At 41.2% G+C, this 23969-nt stretch overlaps 1 protein-coding gene across 2 annotated transcripts; it reads right to left on the bottom strand.

The window, feature by feature from the left end:
• Positions 1 to 655: 655 nt before the first annotated feature.
• On the bottom strand, positions 656 to 15133 carry tars1 (threonyl-tRNA synthetase 1). Of its 2 annotated transcripts, none has more exons than XM_079517109.1 (19): positions 14902 to 15133; positions 13630 to 13701; positions 12882 to 13072; positions 11057 to 11180; positions 10634 to 10755; positions 9815 to 9932; positions 7703 to 7767; positions 7237 to 7315; positions 6978 to 7124; positions 6033 to 6131; positions 5603 to 5769; positions 5299 to 5461; positions 3908 to 4045; positions 3118 to 3195; positions 2869 to 2969; positions 2595 to 2702; positions 1553 to 1625; positions 1342 to 1456; positions 656 to 1131 (listed from the first exon to the last, which is right to left on the bottom strand). In XM_079517109.1, exons 1-19 carry the CDS (start codon positions 14971 to 14973, stop codon positions 983 to 985), a joined length of 2181 nt encoding a protein of 726 aa, XP_079373235.1. In that variant the 5' UTR covers positions 14974 to 15133; the 3' UTR covers positions 656 to 982. The 2 variants fall into 2 exon arrangements, with proteins under 2 accessions (XP_079373235.1, XP_079373236.1); XM_079517110.1 differs by having other exon boundaries at positions 14914 to 15132.
• Positions 15134 to 23969: the final 8836 nt, after the last annotated feature.

Here is a 23969-nt window from a genome sequence, read left to right as displayed (position 1 = left end):
CAACAGGTTGATTTTTGCAAAACACATTTTTGGAACAAAATGCCTCAAATCATCCAATTGCCATCAAAGGCGTATGAAGAAATGGCTACAGAAATACATGATCTCTGTAGTCATGTGATCAAGACGAGTCTGTTGGATTTCTCAGATTGTACACTGATTGGCTAACATTGCCTTCCAAAGTTTTCAGGAGTGGCCCGTTTTGTACAAAATGCTGCACATGTCCTGCTCATCCAGAATTCTATCCTCAGAGATGCTATGAGTGATCTTGAAAGGCACCTTAATACAATGTATTAATTGAAAAATCCGTCACCTGTTCTGAGCAATATCACCTTTTGAATAGGACTAAAACCTGTATAGCATAAGTCATATTTTATAGCTAAGAAGTGCCACAATACTAGGGGGTGAACTCTAAGTATGTAAATGATTGAAAGAATGCTGGCACCCAAGATAAGAGAATGGGCAGGAATTTGTTCAGGCAATGAATTACATTCAAAACAATCAAAGGGCCTCGCTGACGTTTTTCTGTTGGGTGTAATTGACGGCATGGGCATTGACCACGATTTCTTTTAATGGCCTTGTGGCGTGCTTACAACAGTATTGCAGTCACTTTTCAGCTTAAATACAACATTCTGTAAGAGTAACCACACAGTCCAAGACATTTTTATCAAAATTGTAACCCTTGTTTAATTCCCAGAAAAGAGCACTGTGAAAATAAGCATGGTTATTGAATTTTCTGAACATATTTCTTGAATCATAGAAGTGTTCTGTGAAACACAAAGTAAGACCAATATTTGTACATTTTACCAATGAGTACAAACGTCAAAATCAACTACAGTAAATGCTTTGATGTACACCTGACCAAGGATAATACCACAACTAATAGCAGAAATAGAAGGTAAAATGAAAAATAGTATGGCATTTGTTTTATAATTTCTTCTTCAGGAGAACATTTATGATATTGCTGGCAACGACGTGGAACGTTTCAGAACTCCTCTTCAGCGTTCCGACTCCTGCAAGACTTCAGCTGCTGCAGACGCTCCATGCACTCCTTCACGCTGCGCTCGCCGTGAACTTTGTTGTCCCTCGTGCGCACGTTGACGGTGTCACTCGTCTTCTCCTTCTCTCCCACCACTGCAACCACACCAGAGGAAGAGATGCAAATAAGTATCTAAACATCTTAATTATAAAATGACGCTTCATTCATACTCGTATTCATAGTGTCGCTCGTCTGAAGTTGTGCTTAGCTTGTAGATCGGCTACTTCAGTGAGCGTACAGTATAATTCAGGCTTTAATTTAAGATGGAGGAAAGACAGACAGACAAGACAGGTATTGGCACTAACCCAGGATGAAGTTGTACTGGGCCAGCTGTGCATTTCGTATCTTTTTGTTAAGAGTGCAGCCAGGGTCCACATCCACATCTACCATGAACCCACTAAGGTGGAATTCCTGCCGGACCTGCAACGTTGGAAGGGAGTCGGGACAAAAACTTTAGAATAAATGGTAGTGGTAGTCATTAAGAACCAATGCATTCGTCAATTAGGAGCTGAATACCTTTTGGGCATATTCTTCACACGTGGGTCCCACTGGCACAACCATCACTTGTCGGGGTGAGAGCCATAGAGGCCTGAGGAAGAACACTTGGTCAGTATGGCGTCCAAAATAGATAGTATACTCTGGGAACCAGCATAAACTCTGGGAACCAGCATAAACATTTACTCCTTTACCTTGAAGACATTTAGAGATTATAAATAATGCTTTGAACACCCAATTAGTCATTAAAGGACTATAAATAATGCTTAATTAAAGGACCATACCAGAGTAAATACATGTACGTTTTATTTATTCACATTTCCAGACATGTTTTCTCATAGCTTCAGCCTTAGATTTTGCATTTGTTTAGATTTTCTTCTTCTAAGACATTAAAAAGTTACTGAACATTCCTGAAATGTTGTTAGATAATCATTAGTGCCCCCGTTAATACATCATGGACATATGGATTTAGTTTGTATAGTAATTCAATCTTTTCCCCAGTTCTTTTTGTAGTGGTTATGCCAATTCCCCCAAGTAATCATTGCTGACCCCTACAAATTGGTCTTGAAAAGGGGGTAGACAACCATGTCTCCTCCGATATAAATTACATAATCACAAGCCACTTGTTTTCATCCGACAGTGAGAAGTTTCACCAGCAGTGCGTAACGCATGCAGAGGGAAACCCGATCCTTCCTAGTTCCGCTCCCCACTACGCTACAGTGCAGCAACAGAGATCTCACTCCCCTGATCCACGGGTGGGTGAGCATGAAGCACATGGAATGACATGACATAGGCCATGTGAGTTTATTTACCAATGCAAAGTTTCCGGCTTTCATTGTCAAAATGAAATGTGCAACGATTGGTCTTGTAATGCTTGAGACTCTATGAACATGGCATCTCATCTGAGCAAGACAGATGCAGACGTAAGAAAATGGTGACTGCCTTGTATTAAACATTTTAAGCAAGTTTTGTTTATTCATACATATCAGATGTATCCCTACCAGTATGGTCATTTATATCTAGAACTCTGAAAGTAAATGATGTATGCTGCATTTCCACCAACCATTTGCCTCCGTAGTTTTCAGTCAGGATGGCAATCATCCTCTCCAATGATCCCAGGATGGCTCTGTGGACAATCACTGGCCTTTTCTTATCGTCCCCTTCATGGCTGCTGCACACATATGAGAGGGGGATAACATCAACGTTGTATTAGGAGAGTGAATAGGCTGACTTTACACAGTATCTTTCAACAGAATCCCCATTGCTGTAACGGCATCAATGTCAGTGTCATTATACCAGGCTTGAAGTGAATAAAGAGTCATTAAAGCCACACGTACCTGACGTAGGTGAGATCGAATCGGATAGGGAGCTGGAAATCAAGCTGAATAGTGGCACACTGGTGGTATCGACCAATGGCATCGTTGATCTGAATGTCAATCTAGTGAACAAGATGACATACTTTAAATTAAACTAGTCTTGCTGTCCTGTATTCCAGAGGAATCAACACTCCATGTACTTGATGAGGTATGGTTCAAACTTAAGTGGTCGCTGTGTGAATGATGGGCAATTGCTTCACTACTGCTCACCTTTGGTCCATAGAAAGCTCCATCACCGGGGTTGAGAATCCACTTCTCTCCAAATTCATTCAGGCTGTTCTCCAGTTTCTGTAAACATAAACAAATTGGTATCTATCTAGAACTGTAGATGGTTGTGCTCTATGATGAGCTCACTCAACACAGTCAGCAGATGAAGATCTCCTTTTAAAGATTTGTTTATCTTGGCTTATTATAATTTTTTTGCATTTTAATACCGTCACAAATGCCTGGAAACTTAATGCAAAGTGAGGGGGACTGAACAGACGCTGGGTAAAAGCTTGTGGATGTGAAAATAAACTATCATGGTGATTTTGAATTTTGAACTGTCAGGTAAAGAAATATGAATATTTGTTGAAAATGTTGTTTCTCAGACTCATATTCAGATATTAAATTTACATTATTGTCATTGGGGCAAGGGGTAATTTTTGAGGGGCGCTAGCCCATCCTATATTCAGCTATTGTAGATCTTCGTCTTACACAAACATTACATTTCCATTGACAATGAATGGAGAATTTGCATATGTAGACCAGCAAATCGGCTATTTTCGTCCTACACAAAGATGAAATTCCCATTGACAATGAATGGAGAATATACGTCATATGTGTCTGATGTACGATGATAAGAGCGCCCCTAACTTCACACGTGTGATTTGTATATAACAGCTGCAGTATTCTCCATCAAACTCACTGTGTTGCTTTTCCATAAATGTCGCTATCTGAGAGTTGCTGGACTAAGAAACGGCACATATCAATTCAGAGTGAAGCATTTTAAACCTCTTACCTTCTCTGCCTGGTCCCAGAGCTCAGGCTCTCCAAGGAACTTCTCTGGTCGCGTGGACAAGTTGAGTTTGAATGTGAATCCAAACACATTGTACACAGTCCGCAGGAAGTCCAGGCAGCCTTTGATCTCATCCTCAATCTGGTTTCAAAGATGAAAACAAATCCAATGACTCTTTTGGGCTTCATGACACAGACTAAAAATATCACACTGCCAAGTACTACAGTATGAGTATGACTATTAAAGAGTTGACAATTTTCCAGTTGGCCATTTTGATATGGATTTGATATTTTGGGCAGCGGTGGCCTAAGGGTTAGAGGAGCCGAAAGGTTGCCAGTTCGATTCCCTAGACGGGCAGGAAAAATCTGGGTCTGGAAGTGATTGTCATCACTCACCCAACACCACTGAGGTGCCCTTGAGCAAGGCACTGAACCCCCAACTGCTCCAGTGGAGCTGCTTAGTGGCCAACAGTATAAGACTGTGGTTGTACTCGTCAGCTCCCTGGGAGCTGAGGTTTTAATGTGTGTGTCTGTCTGTGTGTCTCTATTTGCAGGGCGTTGCTGAAAATGAGCATTTGTGCTCAGCTACTACCCTGGGTAAATAAAAGATAAAAAGAAAACACTTGGACAAGCTAAATGCATGTGTCAACATTAGTGACAGTCCTTATTTAGCAAGTAATATGCAACTCCAGCAGCCCCAGACGGTGCTCTCCTGCCATATCAGAGCTTATGGCAGGACAGACAATGACAACCTGCTGTAAAACAGTCAGTCATTCAGTTATTGGACCCACACAGTTGTAAATAATGTATAAGACATTTATGATCCAAATGATTAGCATCAAGGTAGTAGCTCCGCTCGCACGACTCCAACTCGTCTCAAACTCTGAGCATTTTTACCGGGTGCGAGGTTGGGTAAAGTAACTTTACTTTACTTTATTATGGATAACAGAAAGAATCTCAAAAAGAGAAAACACAAGCACTCACGGAACTCTCGTTTTAATGCACTTTTAATTCAATGAAGAGTTGGCATGGTACGCTCACTACGCTGCAGAGCAGCAACAACGTACGCGTTTCGGCCCTCAGCCTCAAGCCTTCATCAATGCTACAAACACCGGAAGTGTCACATTTATAGTCTCCCTAGGTGAGACAACTTCCTCTGTCCTGTGTACACATACATGACTTCACAGCCAATTGAACCAAAAGTGCAAACGTAAACCAATTCATATATATTTTATATCAAATTATTGCCAGGAAATCATAGAAGTAATGTTAAAGATATACCGGAGAGGTTATAAACTGGTTACGTTTGCTGAGAGTAGCAGTTTATGAAGCAACTGAAAAGCTAAAATCTGACATGGTGTTGAACCAATCGCAACACTACGTTGTGGGCCTCACCTGGTCCATGGAGCAGAAGATGTGGGCGTCGTCCTGCTGGAAGCGCCGAACACGGGTGAGACCAGTCAGGGCTCCTGACAGCTCATTCCTGTGTAGGACTCCAAAGTCGGCAAAGCGGACAGGCAACTCTCTCCAGGAGCGGGGCCGATGGTCAAACATCAGACTGAATGGGACAGAGTCGGGCGAGTTTGCAACATATTAGAAGATGAAACATCAAGTGTGCAAATATCTTAAATGGGGTTAAGGCTTTGAAATAGAGCCTTCACAGAATTGAACAATGTGTTAGAAAGAAAGGAGGATTTACCAGTGACCGGGGCAGTTCATGGGTTTGAGGGCAAAGGTCTCCTTCTCTGACTCAAAGGAGAACATGTTCTCACTGTAGTGCTCCCAGTGGCCGGATGTCTGCCATAACTTGCTGTTATAGACGTTGGGTGTGACCACCTCCTGGAAACCCCTCTTCCTGTATTCACTCTGACAAGAGTAGGATACATTTGTTGAAATTTAAATAAAATAAAATCTCTTTAAAATGTAATTCCTCCTCAAAAGCTACAGTAGAGAGTAGATACTTGATTGTTATAATGAACTCACCTATGAGTTACTTGGCTTCATTATATTTGAAGTGACCCACCAACTTTACAACTGTTTAGGTGTACCATTGTTTTTGTTCTTGAAATATGATCTACAGACACGTGGACAGAGATTTTGTGCAATGATAGTAGTATGATGAGACTCACTCTGATGAACTCCACCAGGGTGTTATAAATGAAGGCTCCATTAGGCAGGAAGAAGCAGCTCCCAGGGCTCAGGTCATGGAAAAAGAACAGTTCCTGATCCTGGAGGAAATACACAAAGATGTATGTTATGTTGGTGAGTGAAACAGCAGTTTCTCATTAACCTTGGGATGTAACCTTTGGCGTTATGATACTGTAGAAATGGCAAATCAGAGAGGTACTTTCTGAAGCTATTCCATTCATAGTATTGTTTGTTTGAATCTAAGCATAAATTAGCTTTTATATATCAGTACTAACAATTCCTAACAAGAACACCAATGGCTACAAATTTGGCTTTCTATTAATCATCAGTAGAGAAACACAGCCTTGTTATGAAATACTACTCAAACTAGAGCTGGTTGTCTGGGTTAGGACCCGCCGCAGTGGTGTCGTGAGAACGTAACCGAGACTGACAACGATATCTGGGTTGTAAAACCAGGTATCGCTGAGAATATCTGAGTTGTCCTGTCTCGTACCTAAGGTGATGGAGTCTCTCTGGGTGCTTGTCGCGATGACGATGCCAGTCAACTGGATGCATGTCACAATGACGATACCCCTCGTTTATACCCATATATGGGGGTTCTACATTGACCTAATGTCAGCAGTGCACTAGTTGTCTCCATATACGGAACTCTCAAGAGATGGAGTGAGAGCCAAACAATTCAAGTGTAATGAAGGCATTAGTCCGACACCCTACCCCAAACCCTAACCTAACCCTAACCGCAAGCACGACGCAACGCACGTCGGACCAGACCAAGTTCAACGTGATTTGCGCATGTCTGTGTGAGGGGTTACATCTTCAACTTTAACATAGTCTTACATCATTCACAAACACAGCACATGGTGTACAAATGATTTAAGTTGCTATGATCATATTTTGTAGCTACAGAATGTCATGGTAGTCCATACCCGTCCCAGTTTACGATGGTCTCTGTTCTTTGCCTCCTCCTGGAACTTTTCCCAGTCTTTGAGCATCTTGGAGTCAGGGAAGGAGATTCCATAGAGTCTCTGGAGGCTTTCCTTGTCAGCCTTTCCCTCCCAATAGGTGGATGAATTCTGGAATAACACACAGGTTCAAGCCTCAAGGATAGTTATCTTTTAATTTTCTTTCAGCTCTCTTATCCCATGACAATTGTATTTGTAAGAAAAAACAACACTAGCTGGTCACCTTGTGGATCTTCAGGACCTTAATCTTTCCGGTGTGTCTCACATGAGGTCCTCTGCACAGGTCAATCAATGGACCACACCTAGAATACGCAGCATATTTTACTTACACAAGCTACTGTACAGTATATCTGCTGCAAAAACATATTGTTGGCTAAAAGAAACACTAGTACCCTCTGTGTACATGTTCAACATGATCAATAATAATAGTATTAATTAATCTGTCTATATTACAATATACCTTACTTACGTTCATAGTCTAAGTGTATATTATTATTGCATATCATTTAATTTGTTATATTTGGCGTCAACACTTGAAAATAACTTTCTATGTTTCTATTCTATTGCTTCATGTAATGCACCAACCTCACCAAGACATTATTTGCAAACATATCTGGTAATAAAAATTAGTTAGATTTCAAACTGAAATTCAAACTTAAAATGTACAAACCGTCAGCTACTCAGCTTACCTGTAAACCGTAGTAGTAGGGGTGGTGACTTTCTCGTTCAGAATACGACACTTAAACTTGTTGTACTGTGAAAAGCAAGAGTAGGTTTAAGAATGTGGTGGTAAGCAAGTTACGTTTTTTTCTTTAGACCAGTGGTTTTCAACCAATGGTCCGGGGACCACCAGTGAGGCGGTTCCAGGTGGTCCCCAGCTAAATGATGGAGAGTTGGTAACCAAATGAACCCTTATAGATCTTTAACTCTTGAGCGTAAAATGAAACCAAATGGACCCGTGCTCTTAAGAGTTAAATTATTGTTTAAAATCTGCATTACTTAATTTACAAGAAGTCTACACAATGGGTGAATGTAGAAGAACTGATATTTTGAGCAACGTTTGCCTGTTGTGAACAAAATCTTATCCAACGACAACAAAATAAGTTTTGGGTATGAGAGGCTAAATCTCATCAAATGGTGGTCCGTGGCTCAAATGCTGAATAAATAACGGGCCTTGATATGAAAATGGTTGAAACCACCTGGCATCTGTTTCCCAAGCACTAACAGATGACATTGCACCAGGACAAGTATGTTGACTGACACACAGACACACACACAGTGACCAGATGCCATGACCAGAGCAATGAAGCCGTGCACAGCAGAACTGGACAGTGACTCGTTAAGTCTAGAATAAAAGAATAAAAGGTAATTCCCACAAACACACCAGTCATTCTTTATGACTAACAGTGCCAAGTAATCATGAGCAGTCATCACATTTGTAACATTTTCTATTTATTTATGTAAAAGCATCAAGAACAGAATTGTTTAACAGCCCAAATGTGGTCAACAGGTGAATAGCAGTGGCCTGTACGTCAGCGGTTCCCAAACCTTTTTGGCCATGCACCCCCTGTTACCTCCCGACCTAGCTGGAAACCCCCCCCACATGGAAATATAAATTGCATAAGCTATATAGAGACATATATTTCCTGTTTATCCACATATATGCATCATATATTAACCTGAATGGCATATATATATGCAACATATAGCATATGCTCCCTGACTATATTTGTTCCATGATGGAACTGAACAATAGCACCTATCAGACCCGCTCTAGTGATTTCTTAAGGCTCAAGGTTCCTCAGGCCCAGACAGAGTTGGGCAAGACAGCTTTTTCTGTCAATGGCCCAACTTCGTGGAATGAACTCCAAAACTCTTTAAAACTGAGCTCCCTGCCATTCTTCGGTCAGTTCAAAGGAATGCTCCAGAACATTTTTCACCGTGATTGCTCCTGCTTCAATTGATCTATTTTTCTGATGGTTGTTCTGTATAAAGTTCTTTTGTAATTTATCCTGATTTATAATGTTGTTTGATGTATTGTTTTTTGACTGTATTTTGTGTATTGTAACCTCGTCTACATTGAAAATGAGGGCTTGCCCTCAACTGTATTTCCGAGTATAAATAAAGGTGATGATGATGGTGATGATGAACATAGGCTATATTCTGCATATACTTGCCATATGTTGGTATAATATGTTAATATATTTAAAATAAAACTATAGCACCACCATTGGCCTTTTCATGTCGCTCACCCCCTAGAAGGCGCTTGCGCACCACAAGTTGGGGAACCACTGGCCTACATGATACAGTGAGTGACATAACTGGTAGCCTGACAACCCCCACAAATAGCACAATATGATGATATAAATCTAAATAAATTGTGTCCTCTCAACTTGAAACTATTTTGTGGATGCAGGCAAAAAATAGGAAACAGGGTTTTTCCAACAGCTTGCATAATGTAGGCTATAGCGTACATTATGCAGGTAATAATAATTGCTACTCTTATCAGGTAATAATAAATTATATGCATATCTAGGGCTACCATTTTTGCAACGTATGCTTTATTTAAATCTCTGGGCCCATAACTTTGTGGAAAATAAGTTATACTGTATATCCATAATCTACATATAGAGTAGACTTAAAATATAAAATGTAATATTAAATGTTAGGGGGGAAATTACTTATAAAACTATTTTTGATTAGTATTATTTTGGAAACGTTTATGGTCTTCTAGACAAGAACTCGTTCACTCGATATACATTTGCACCCGTTTGTTTTGTTTTGTGGTTTGGGGTGGGTACCTTGAACATTTCCAGGAGGGTCTCCTTCTTAATCTCCAGCCTCTCGAAGGGCTGCTTCTCCTTGATGATCTTCTTGCACAAGGTCTCCAGACATGGAAAGTCATTGCTTGATACGCACCTATCCAATGACAAGTGGGGATAAGACCACAACGCAAGCCGTGGCAACTTTTGGAGCCTACATTCACATTCAATTACCAAGTGCTTATAACTTAAGTTGGTTTGTTGCAGTCCTTCTACCAAATAATTTTCCATGTGTACAGGCATTTTGTCCAGTAACACAATTCCATTATGGCCACACCGTCTGAACCCTTCAAGCGCAGGCATTCGTCCCTTAACAATGTCAAAATGACCTTGCAACACCCCCCCCCCCCCCCCCCCCCCAAGCATGACATTAGCACTTCAATACAGAAGGTGTGGAATTAATTACAGCCTTCTTACATGCCTGCAAGAGTGTGAGAGAAAAAAATACATCAGTTTCAATTAAATGTTGAATGATAATGTGGTAAAGTTGCTTACTAATGTGGCATATTCATGCTTGCTAAAGCCTCAGTTATACTTGGTTGTGCTCCATTGTATGACATGTTGTCTTTTGCGTTGTGAGTGACAACGTTGTGCAATGGAGAATAAATTAGTATGCAATGTATGTACTGTATTTGTCCACCAGAGCCCCCAGAAAGATAGGCTCAACTATATCTAATTTTACCTTATTATTGGTAAGAAAATAACCAGAATGACTGCTCCAAGCCTTGAAGTGCGAACAAAACATTAAAGAGAAGTGATGCAACAACTCAGGCACTGAAGACATTTGTCCACACTTACTCATCCTCGAGGTGCATGTCATAGTAGAAACCGCTCTCGATGGGTGGACCGTAGCAGAGGCAGCCTCCGTACACCCGCTCCATGGCTTCACCCATGATATGGGCACTAGAGTGCCAGTATACCTGAGGAAGTCAAATAAATAATGTGTAATTCTGAGAAAGTACTGGGGGCATGAACCCAGATGAAAGCATTGGCCAAAATGTTGATCTATAAAATTCAGTTGGCATCTAGCACTGGTGTACAACTCCCTTTACATTTGTACTTGAAATCATTGTTGTGAGCTTGGATATCGTCTAGTTTTGGTAAAGAGATTTGGTGTGTGTGTGGGGGGTCCAAGAAATACAGAGCCAACCCCAGTCAAGTTTACTAACTATAGAGGGTTGAAGTGGTTAGTTACTCAGAGCTGGAGCGGAATAGACTTACTGCTTGGGCTTCCTCATCGTCAAACTTGAGTAGCTGCAGACTACAGTCATTCTCCAGTGGTCTATCCAAGTCCCATACACAGTTGTTCACTTTAGCAATAACTGTGTTGTCAGCAAGACCTTGGCTGAAAAGTAAAAAGAAGAAGACCTCACACTCCTGGGATTCAGAGATTGTAGGAAGGTGCCATGTACCAGTACCGGTTCCAAAGACAATTTCTTTTATAAATCAAGCTCTCCCGGTAGAGATTTCCTCAAAACAAATTTCAGAACTGAATAAAATGATTTCTAGATTTACTTGGCAGGGGGGGAAAAAAGTCAGATTTAAAACGTTGCAATTGAAATTAGGGCAACCACACTAAAAAGAAGATGGAGGTATGGCCGTACCCAATTTCAAAGATTTCTATGCAGCCCAAATTAAACCCTTAACTAACGTATGCAATCCAATGTATCAAGCCAGGTGGAAAAATATTGAACTCTCTATTATGAAGGATCCCACAATTCATGCAATGTTAAGTTATAGAAATCTAGGGAGAGCTTTAGAGAATATAACAAATCCATGGATTGAATCTCAATTAAAAATTTGGAAGATGGTAAAAGATTAATATAAATTAGATAAGATTCAAAATACTTCAGTGGTGTGCGTATGATCCAGGTTTTAGACCAAAAACATTAGACTGTAGGTTCAAATCATGGATTCAGAAAGGAATTAAAACATTCTATCCACTTACAAAGAAGGGAAAGTTTAAGAGTTTTTAAAAACTGAAGAGAGAATTTAATTTAGATAGATCAGACTTTTTTAGATACTTACAGATCACTTTGAACATAATATTAAAAACAAAACAGACTTCGGTGATCCAATAGTGAGATTATTTATTGATGCATACCGGAACAATTTAGCTAAAGGTGTTATTTCAGATTTTTATGATGGCTTCATGGAAAAAAAACAACATGATACAAAATATATTAAAGAAAAGTGGGAAACAGAAGGCAACATCATTATATCAAACAATGAGTGGTCTGAGATGTCAATTCCAATGGAAATGTACTAATTCATGTATGGAGGGAATTTTTGTGGAAGTGTCTTGTCCGTTTCTTCATTACGCCGAAACAGAAGGCACATTTCTCGAATGGGGAGGCAACGGGGTCTCGGGAGGCTAACCATTGGCATATTTTCTTGGGGTGTCCAGTGATTACAACCTTCTGGACAGAATTTCAGAGATCAATAAACACAATATTTGGCCTAGAGTTTACTACATTATTTTTGGGACATGCAAATTTTTCAGACGGGAAGATCTGATGAATACCTATTCGGTATTCTGATATCTGCATGTAGAAAAGTATTTACACCACACTGGTTGCTTCCTGAGGCCCCCACCATAAAAGAATGGATAGATATAGTAAATTATATTTATAATATGAAACAGATCACTTTCTCTCTCAGATTGCAGAATGAGAAATGTATAAAGTTTTGGTCTAACTGTGTGGAATATATTATACCTTTGTGACCAGATTTTGTAGTGGCAAGGATGTCTTACTCATGTCTCTTTTTTGTTTTTGTTGTTTTTATTTTAATTATTATTATTATTTTTTTAATTATTGCTCACAGCTTCAAATACTTATGTCTTCCTATGAGTATTATATTGTATTATACTTTATCATTTATGTACACATCATCCATCTCTCCCATATGCTTTATTAACAAAGAAATAATACTATTTAAAAAAAAAAAAAGATCTCTGCAGCTGCCATCTTTAAGCTCCACAACATCAAGGGGCTGACCAATGACAACAACAGAAAAAGGGAAGTACGTCTGCCGTAGCACTAACCTGATCCCGCATGCCACCTGGTACGGTGTGGTCTTCCAGGACTCGCCGTCCACCACCTTCCCATCAGGCAGGGTCACCTTGATGGGCCGAGCGTCATTTGCAGCCCTCTCGGCCAACAGGGCGTCATGTTCAGCTTTCAACGTTGTGTAGAGAGACAGGCGCCCCTCAATATACTGAGGTGGTGGGGTCAGCTGGAATGTAACAAGACATAGGTATGAGACAATATACAAACACACCCCACACGCCCGACTCATGTATCTCTTCCAGCAATAGACACACAAGAGCTCATGTCCATTCTTTGGGTTTGTACTTGCAGGTGCATTAAAGTAGATTGGAGGTTTGTACACAATGTAATCCTCAGTGTTTGTTCAACTCTGAGTGTAGTATGCAAATTCGTAAAGGTCCAGTTGTTTGATTTGTACACTCTCAGAAGGGTTAGAAAACAAACTACAAAAAACAGCCTAGGGTTTCATCCCCTTTTAACACTCAGGATTTTACCATGTTTTTCATAATTTCTGTTGGCAGACACAACTTCCCAATCTAAACAAGCACTTAGTAATGCCTCTTATCTTGATTGTACAGTGCACAGTCCTTTCCATTACCTGACCATACATAGGTATTGTTCCACTGCCACAGCCTCAGAACCCATTTAGAGTCTTGTGGCATGTTAAACCATGCCAGTAGCATGCCCTTTTAAAACCAACAGCAGCATCTTTGTAGCATCCAACAACGTGATCTAGCATCTCACCTCTGTCCTGCCACCAGAGTCTCCTGTAGCAACTTTGGCCTTCTTCTTGCCCCCTTCTTTACCACCTCCACCCTTGACAGAAACCACAAGTATCAGGTTATTACATTGTTTTCCATTAATAGATGTGAACTACACACATTACATACTATAGCTACACCTTGGGCTAAAATACAATTATGATCTCTTGTGCTACATCCATTAACCAAAAATAAACGTGGCGATGCAGCGTTCAGTTTTTTAATCTCCACATATCTGGAACATACTCTTCTTTTAGATGAAAGCTGAATCATTATTTTTTTAATTGAATAATGTCCTTAAAGGGGAAAACCACCCATTTTCAACATTTTACTATGTCATTAATATACCTTAGAGCTGTTGTGTGGAAATAATAAAAAAGTCCCCCCGATTCTGTGTTTCCTAGAACTAGAGGTCTGAAGAAAATCATTAACATGGTGAAACACATCTTGATGATGTCATCAAGATGCGTTTCACCATGTTAATGATTTTTTTCATACTTACAGTTCTAGGAAACACAGAATGGGGGGACTTTTTATTATTTCCACACAACAGCTCTAAGGTATATTAATGACATAGTAAAATGTTGAAAATGAGTGGAATGCCCCTTTAATGTTTTGTGTAAATAGTAAATGTAAATAATGTGTAAGCACTTCATTTGCACAGTTGAAATGTACTAAATGAATAAACATTGAATTCAGCTTCATTCCCATTAACATCCAGTATGCAAATACTGGATGTACTGTAGCAGACATTATGCACACGTGTACGTACACACACACACACACACACACACACACACACACACACACACACACACACACTAAAGAGACAGCTATCTTCAAGCCTTTCAACCACTGTTTTTAACCACTGCCTGATTTCAGTCTGTCTGTCTCTTTCTTTCTTTCTTCATCTCTTTCCAAATTTGCTGAAACAGCAATAATGGATCTTGCACGATAAAAAGTTCACCCAGCTTTGTTTTTACACCTGCTGTAAACCTAGCCATGGTTCACATGACGCCTTATGACAGTCATGTTTCAGGGCTACTGTAAACCTAGCCATGGTTCACATGACGCTCGTACTTTTGTCATATGATGACAGTCATGTTTCAGGGCTACTGTAAGTGTAAACCTTGAGTTGAACAAGTGAAGTAGATAGCTAGCCTCACGTACGCGTCACTATCGATGACAGTGAAGCACACTGCTGCTACAGCTAGCACGACATGCTATCAGTTAAACCTTTAGTTAGTTAGTTTACATGCAGTACAACCTTTTTGCCTTCGTCCACTTGCATTTCGCTCATTTTATCCGCCACACCGCCTTCTGCCATTAGAAGAACAATGTGGTTGTGTTAACTCAGATGAATGAATCAATGTGTTGTTGCTGTCTGTTTCTACCACGAGCGAGCCGGCCGGCTGAGTGAGTGAGCTGGGATGTGGAATCAGGGATGATGATGTGACGTTTCCCGGATATCAATCTGATGCAACATCAGAACCAGAAGGCGTCGTTTATAGTGGAGCAGATTAAGTCAATATATCATAAGAATCGTTCACTTGATGGTACAAGCACAAAAATTGGCACACAAGTGCTTCGGAACCTACTCTCTCAGAAAAGTACGTTGTCCACTTGAAAAAAACAAAATGGACACCATTTTTCAAGATGGCCGCCATTCGAGGTCATTTTAAACCGTGTTTGAGCTATATTGAGCTATAAAATCCTATTTTGATGGCCTATACATCGAAATATATGTTTCTGAGTATGATAAATCCAATTCTGCATTTAGAACATCAAAACTATTTAATATTATGATGATACAATGGGAATTAAACGATAAAGTGGGGAATATTAAGTCCATATTCCATAATAATCCTTCACTTGGTGGTACAAGCACCAGATTTGGCACAAATGATGTCCAGGATGTACTTTCTAAGAAAAGTACGTTATCCATCTGAAAATCCAAGATGGCCACCAGTTTTCAAGATGGCCACCTCGTCAAATAAATACGTATAACTTTAATGAACAGAAATGTGTGATCCACACATTGATCCAAACATCAAAATGAATGTATTCTGACTGGAAGAACTCACTGGTGTCAATTATTTAATTCCAGTATGGCCGGCAGTTTTCAAGATGGCGGCTATTACGCAACTCAAAATTAGCGTTTTTGGAAGCTGTCTGATCACCGATATTGTTGAAGGGCAACATCATTCATTGAAATGCTGTGATCAAGCTCTATTGGTTTGTAATTTTGTATATAAGAGTTATGTCAAAGCACAACCAGGACACACTGGTGACATCACTGCTGTGAGACTCAGCATGGGGTTCAGTGTATGCTTGTAGCGTACTAGCTGTAGTTGTGGTTTACTAACTGTTGTAGTGGTGTACTCACTGTAGTTTGTAGTATACTTTAGTGTCCTAAATGCTATCTAATAAGCCCCTGTGTATATCTCAACTAGAAGTTTAGTTAGTTGTAGCATTGTAGTTGATAGCCGCACCTGAATTGACAGGATGTGTCAGCATGGGAGAGCTGAGACAAGGGTAACAGGGATTCAGTTACCTGGATGGTGTACAGATCGCACAGGACTTTCACTGGATGAATGGTCGGGCTAGGTGTAGGGCACCAGATGCTTGAACCTAGATGCATCCCATATTTCAATGTGCTTTGATGTTTTGTACAGTTGGGTGGTAAAAGGATATAGCCCTCAGCCTTTAACCGTATAACACAAGATGTTCCGCTACTAAAACTGATTGGAGGAAGTGTGTCAAACAGATACGAAAGAGGAGTTGAAGTCTCCCCGTATTTCCACCCCATTTGACCGTTATCTCTGTATTGGATAGGCGAAATCCTCCGTTATCAGCACCTTTATACGGCCAATATGGCCATACTGGCATACTCACTGTTTCAGTATGTCATTATCACCTATTGTGACGGGTGATAATGGTATTTTTGTGTCACTGATGTCAATGACGGAGGCGCGCTGTGTCTGGTGGCCTTGAGCCACGTGAGACAACGTGCCGAGCGTTGCGACGGCCACCAGACCCGACTCAGCACCGTCCGAGTTACGTCCCGATAGGCAGAGGATAGTATAGTAGTTTCCATGCGCTGACAATAGAGTTGGAAATGACACGTTCAGCCAAGGGTGAGTATGCCAGTATGGCCATATTGGCCGTATTCCAAGGTGCTGATAACGGTTGATTTCGGACATGCAAATGCCCTGTATGACGATTGTTGTGTCAGCAAAGCTCGTGGACTTATGAGGGACCCAAGGCATCCCAACCGCAGAGATGCTTGCGGATGCTGCCACATGGAAAACGTTTTCAGTCTCAAAGCCACTGGAAATAGACTGCAAATAAGCTTCTTTCCCCAAACAATCAGATACATGAACGAACTGATAAGAACCGGGGCGAAAGTTTACCTAACTTTGCTACTACAGGGAAAACATGCACATGTATATGTTACTATTTTTCTAGCACTCTTTATTCTATCCCTTTGTTTGCTGTGCTTGCTGTGTTTTTTGTTGTTTGCCATCTATGCCGCTGCATTGTCTGTAAGGAAGCCAAACTAAAATAGGTTTTACTCTTATGTGTACAGGACAGTAACAATAAAGTAACAATAAAGTCCAACCTTGAACCTTGATCTAGGTTCAAGCATCTGGTGCCCTACACCTATAGCACGACCGTTCATCCAGTTCCATTTAAGTCCTGTGCGATCTGTACACCATCCAGGTAACTGAAGTTCCGTTACCCTTGTCTCAGCTCTCCCACGGTGGCACATCTTGTCAATTCAGGTGCGGCTATCTAACTACAATACTACAACTAACTAAACTTCTAGTGGAGATATATACAGGGGCTAATTAGCATTAGGACACTAAAGAATACAACAAACTACAGTGAGTACACTACAACAGTTAGTAAACCACAACTACAGCACTGAACCCCATGCTGAGTCTAACAGCAGTGATGTCACCAGTGTGTTCCTGGTTGTGCTTTGACATCACTCTTATATAATAAAAAAAAATACAAACCAATAGAGCTTGACCACAGCATTTCAATGCATGATCAATGAATGATGTTGCCCTTCAACAATATCTATGATCAGACAGCTTCCGAAAATGCTAATTTGAGTCACGTAATAGCTGCATCTTGCAAACTGGCGGCCATATTGGAATTCAATTCCAACACCATTGAGTTCTTACAATCAGAATACATTCATGTTGATGTTTGGATCATTAACACAATTTTACTTCGAAAACCTTTTTGTTGTTTTGTTTTTTTGCATTTGACGAGGTGGCCATCTTGAAAACTGGCAGCCATCTTGGATTTTCAGCTGGATAACGTGCTTTTCATAGAAAGTACATCCTGGACATCATGTGTGCCAAATGTGGTGCTTGTACCACCAAGTGAAAGATTCTTATGGAATATTGACTTAATCTGCCCCATCTTTTTGTTTAATTCCCATTGTATCATCATAATATTCAATAATTTTGATTTGCTAAATGCAGAATTGGATTTCTCATACTCAGAAACATACATTTCGATGTATAGGCCATCACAATAGGATTATTCAATCAAACTATAGTTCAAACACTGTTTAAAACCATTTTGAAAGGCGGCCATCTTGAAAAATGGTGGCCATTTAGTTTTTTCAAGTGGACAACGTACATTTCTGAGAGAGTAGGTTCTGAAGCACTTGTGTGCCAAATTTGGTGCTTGTACCATCAAGTGAACGATCGTTTCAGTAATCTGCTCCACTATTAAAGCGGGACTGCCTTTTTCTGTGACGCGAGGTTAGCCTTTTTCGCAGAGCTTCCTAGATACGAATGTAATTAAACTAAATGGAGTTTTTCTGGAGGAATCTTATATTCACATTTGCACACAGTTATTGATCTGTAAAGGTCTATGGTTCCTATAGGGACCCCCTCAAGCTCAAGGACGTCTTGGGGTCCCCGTCCCCTGACACCAATTTGAGAAGCACTGACTCAGAGAAGGGAAGGGCTCCTTAGGGTTTCTCGAGGGCATCCACATGAATCTAGTTCTAAACCTTTAAAAATGTTATTTGAACTTGGGACCCACAACCCTGATAAGCACTTGGAATTGTTGGGACATTACATTTAGTTTGACTCCGTTCCACAGATAAATACAGCTCGCAATTCGCAACGCTTAGATCGACAATTTTTCCCTCTTTATTATAATATTTGACAATTTGGCCAGATTGTATGTTTGACCAGATTGTATAGTTTGTCTTATATATATTCTTTTAGGCATTAAAAAGCTGTTAAAGCTCGTTAAATGGTCACTTCACTCCACAGGTTGAGAATCATTGCCTTATAAAGGCCTATTCATACTCCAGTTTTAGGTGATAAGGTGATCACCGAAATGGTGGTTAGTAAAAACAGAAAGAAGTGTTGGGGTGGTGAGTGGCTTATCATCACTGTGGTGTGACGTCATGTTTTCAGTGCTCACCTTATCACCTACCAGTAAGACGCCCTGAGGGCGTGTGCACGCATCCGACTGGGTGACGGCAGACTGTTGGGCGAGCGCTGGCGCTTTGGCATGGGGGGTCAGATCAACATATGGAATGAATTATGTAGTGGCCATATAATGTATGGAACATGTCACGTGTCCGATTGAGTGTACAGGGTTTGATGAGGTCAGATCAACATATGGAATGTCAGAACAGGTCAGCTCCATATATGGAGATCTAAGGGTGGCAGCGGGGTCAGTGTCTTGAGTGTACATGGTTTGATGAGGTCGGGCCATATATGGAGCGTGTCTAGAGTGTACAGGGTTTGATGAGGTCAGATCAACATATGGAATGTCAGTTCCATATATGGAGATCTAAGCATGGCAGTGGGGGCAGTGTCTTGAGTGTACAGGGTTTGATGAGGGCCCAGGTAGGACCGGGCCTTAATTGTCGGGCCTGTTGAGAACTAATATGAGACTGTTCGCCCCAATTCCAACTCGCCCCAAGCGGCGAAGAACGGTCGCCCCCACGGGAAGAACGGTCGCCCCAACGGGAAGAACGGTCGCCCCAAAGCCCGGCGAAGTCGCCCCCAAAAGTCTGGATTAGTCGCCCCCAAAAGTCTGGACAAGTCACCCCGTAAAACCGTTGTATTTTCGAGGTAACAGCAGAGAGAGAGAGAGATTTTTACCTGTGCTTTTAAACAGAGAGAGAGAGATTTTTAACAAGTACTGTACTTTTAGGCAGACATAGCAGCATTGCCATGTTCGCTTGCTAACGTTGACATTAACGTTAGCCATACAGGCTAGAATACGTTTACCAAGGATTTGTCAGTGACGTCACGTCACTCGTCACAATAGTACAACAACAACTAATTTCAGTAACAATGGAGGAATGGAACACCTTTCCAGAATGGAATTTCCAGAACAATGGAGGGGGGTGAGCCATTCATTATCCATGCATCATTTTCATTTGACCAACAACAACAACAAACTGGTTCTAAATGTTCTAATATGAGAAATAATGTAAAATAAACATGAAATAAACATGGGGCGAGATATCCACGCTGTGGGGCGAGATATCCACACTTTGGGGGCGAGAACGGTTGGGGCAACCGTTCTTCACTTTTCGCGGGGGCGAGTTGGAAAAGGGGCGAGCGTACCTGTTACCTTGAGAACTCTAGTTTTCGCTGGCTGCCGAGCGTGGCTGCACTAATAACTTTGGGGCAGGCCCGTCTATAGTTTGATTGGACAGGTATCAATCAAAAAGGAGACATCGAAGAGGAAGGACGGGTGGGGAAGGATCAACATGAACATGTCAGAACAGGTCAGCTCCAGATCTAAGGGTTTGAGGTTTGAGGTCAGATATGCGATGATCCAGTCTTCTCCATGTTATCCAGGGTTTGATCTTCATATATGGAGACGTGACATGTCATGAGGTGTGATGGACTGACGTCTGACGGCCATATATGGTGGCGTGACGTGTGACGAGGCGTGATGTCACGAGGCGTGATGGTCTGACATGCTGTGACAACCATATGAGGCGTGATGTCACGAGGCGTGATGGACTGACAACCATATATGGAGGTGTGACTGACCGACGGATCGACGGATTTTCAGGTTTTCATAGTATGAATAGGCCTTTAGAGGTCTGTAGCTCAGAGAGTTATTATGGGGGTCCTTAAATTAAAAGGAACCACTGATCAAATATATAATGAATTAGGCCATGGACCCCCATCTGAAAGTATTTTGTGCCAGCTTCCCCATGACCCCACTTTAAGAACCACCACTGATCTAAGGGAAGCATATGGGAAACAGTTTTTTTGTTTGTTTGTTTGTTTGTTTGTTTGTTTTGTTTTTTGGTGACCAATTTGTTTTTCAAAGCTGTTTCAATCATACAGCAATGCCTGATGCCTGAGGTAGCACTGCTTGAAGGCCACAAACAAAACAAACCCTTGGCAAAAATGTGCATCTCAGTTGGAGATTTAAGCAGTCGTAAACTTTAGAGAATGTTTGACTCTTCAAGGGAATAAAGAAGAAAGTTGAGCGAATCCTCCCATCCCGCTTCTCTTGCCCTTTGTGAGGGGAAGAAGCAGCAAATGAAGATTTAATTGGCCTACGCACTTGAAAAGTCAGACGCACGCACATCATTCCCATTCCATTTCATCACACTACACTAGTATACTGTATACTGTATACTGTATATTAGACCTGAAACAAGTACAGTGGTGTGTGTGACGTGCGTGCGTGCGTGCGTGCATTTGTTTAATGGGGACAGTAATTAAGATGCGGCCAATCATTCCTTGCAGCATCCTAAAAAACAACAACAGAGATGTGTTATTCAAGGTGAGGAGGAGATTTTGTGAGCAGCCATTAGGTGTCAGTAAAGAAACCTTGAACAAGAAAATGTGTAGCAAGAATAGACCCTTGTTTCCAACACACGTTTTTTCTGCCTGCAGTGTCCACTCCCCCACAGTGCTGCAACTGTCATTGTCACCTTGTACGCCAAAGTTTAGATACTGTATAGGCGCCAGCAATTGTCTACTCTAGAGGCATCTCACGTGGCATCTCAAAGAGCACAATGGAGGCAGGTGAATCCATGATTATTTCATGTGACATTGCTTTATCTCACTGAGCAATGTTTATACATAATATGATGTACAACGACATTATCATTCTTCACATATTATTACTCGAACAATGTACTTTTTCTGGTTCAGGCACTTTTGAACAGTTGCAGGGTTTCGATTTAAAAAAAGAGAGAAAAAAAAGAAAGAAAAACAAACGGAGGGGTACATTTTGTTAACCACCTAAGCCTACCATATTACCATTTTCTTCTTCTTAAAGATTGGTTTTGGGGCATTTTTTTATGTCACAGTAGTATGGACAGTAGACTGACAGTAAATGGGGAGAGACACGCAGCAAAGGTCGTCGGGATCGGGATTCGAACCTGCAGCACGCTGTCAGGCTAGGTGCCTAGACCACTACGCCAGCAGCCCAGGCAGCCTACCTTATACTTTGTATGACAAATTGTGAAATTCGCTGATCTACAAGCTCACAACATTGTGATGTGTTGAGCTTGTAGATCTGCAAAAACATTACCCAATGTTTGACCAAATTTGACCAAAATAGGGACACCAGTGTAATGTATATAATTTACCAAACCTAAATATCAAACATATCAGACATTCTACATATCCATAAAAATCAATGACTAGAGGAGGGTATCAAAAAGCAGAGGCGTGGATTTCCATCACACAAGCTATCGCCCGAAAATCTAACCCTAAACAGTTGTAACCCCCATATTAACTACTAATATTTAATCTGGTTGTGTAGGCTACAAGTTCCTTTGGATCATCGTTACCAGCATACTGAACAGGACAAGATGTCTCAACAGAGACTGTCCTTCATTTGGTAAGTAGGGAAGGTCAGTGCTTCGCAACCAATCACGATCCATTCTTGTAGATCAATAATTGAAAGCCCCTCACAACCCTCCATTAAATCCTTGTCCAGCGACAGCTACTGTACGTACGTCCACACCTATTCCAACTGCCACGCTCCAGTGTGATGTCCATATACTGCTGAGCAGGTCATTCTGTCAGCTGTCCAGCACAGAGGCGTTGCAGTCACACTAAAGGGCATGGAAGATTGTCTGTAAAGCCTGATTTGGTGAAAACAGCCAAGCTATAAGCTCACAACACGTTGCATTCACAACGCATTGTAAGACTGTAGATGAGCTATTTTTGGCTTGTGACACTGTCACTCGACGGTGTATACATTATGCGTTACCCTACTTACATTTATAGTTAAATACCTCTCACATAGATGCTGCCCTAATAAGACAGAGACCGTTATCAAACTTATATTTGTGCTGTGTGCAGACAATTTGTGGGCAGGTTTCAGGGATGAAACATGTAACTTCTTGGTCATGAGACGGACATTAATATTGATCACTGGGTATGCTGCCAGTAAAGTATCATCTCTATAGCCTCTTCCTAACAGCTGTCACCCTAATTAATGACAAGTCCTGCAACCCTTCTTTGCTGTAAGTCCTGTAAGTTTAGTAAGAATCTCTGGTTGTCTCCACCAGGCCGAAGGCATGGTGAGAGAGTATGTTTTGCACTCCGTCCGTGTGTGTGTCCGTCCGTGTGTGTGTCCGTCCGTGTGTCCTTCCGTCCGTCCGTTACCAGCTAATCTCCGGCACCGTTAACCCGGTCGATGCCAAACTTTGCACACACACTCCCTAGATGCCAACGATGAACCTCTGCCCCGCATTTTCCAGAACGGCCTGTTATAGCGCCACCATGAGGCAGCTTTTCACATTTGTTACCTAAAACTGCACCGATCTGCGTGAAACGTTGCATGCACACTCCCTAGAGGCCAAGGACAAACCTTTGACCTGCATTTTCTGCATCTGCCTTTTATAGCGCCACCAGGAGGCCGACTTTTGTAAAACACATTTTTGGATATTACTCCTCCAGATTCTGTCCAAAAATCTCACAAATCGTTACACAGTATCTCTATGGTCATGTGCTCAAGTCGGATCTGTCCGATATTTCATATTCCACCCTAATTGGCTATAATTGCCTTTCACAGTTTGCAAGATTGCCCCGTTTTGAACAAAAGCCTCAAATCATGAACACAGCATGCAATTTACGTGAAATCTTTCACACATTTTCTTACTAGGCTGAGGAATATATCCCACCCTTTTCACATTGGCCTGTTATAGCGCCACCAACAGGTTGATTTTTGCAAAACAGGTTGATTGGAACAAAATGCCTCAAATCATCCAATTGCCATACAAGGCAAACATGTTTATATTACTACTAAACATTTTGCCAAACATCTCACACAGTCCTATCCTCC

The sequence above is a fragment of the Electrona antarctica genome (genome assembly GCF_951216825.1).
Source record: "Electrona antarctica genome assembly, chromosome: 12".
NCBI lineage: Eukaryota > Metazoa > Chordata > Actinopteri > Myctophiformes > Myctophidae > Electrona > Electrona antarctica.
This window is presented reverse-complemented; position numbering and strand designations above follow the sequence as displayed.

Coding starts and splice junctions, on each gene's coding strand:
- tars1 (XM_079517109.1), bottom strand. CDS start 14,973: ATGGCAGAAGGCGGTGTGGCGGATAAAATGAGCGAAATGCAAGTGGAC. Junction 11,181..12,881: donor CAGGTGGCATGCGGGATCAG/GTTAGTGCTACG, acceptor TTTACTTTTCAG/CCAAGGTCTTGCTGACAACA. Junction 7,316..7,702: donor CCTACTACTACGGTTTACAG/GTAAGCTGAGTA, acceptor TGCGTATTCTAG/GTGTGGTCCATTGATTGACC.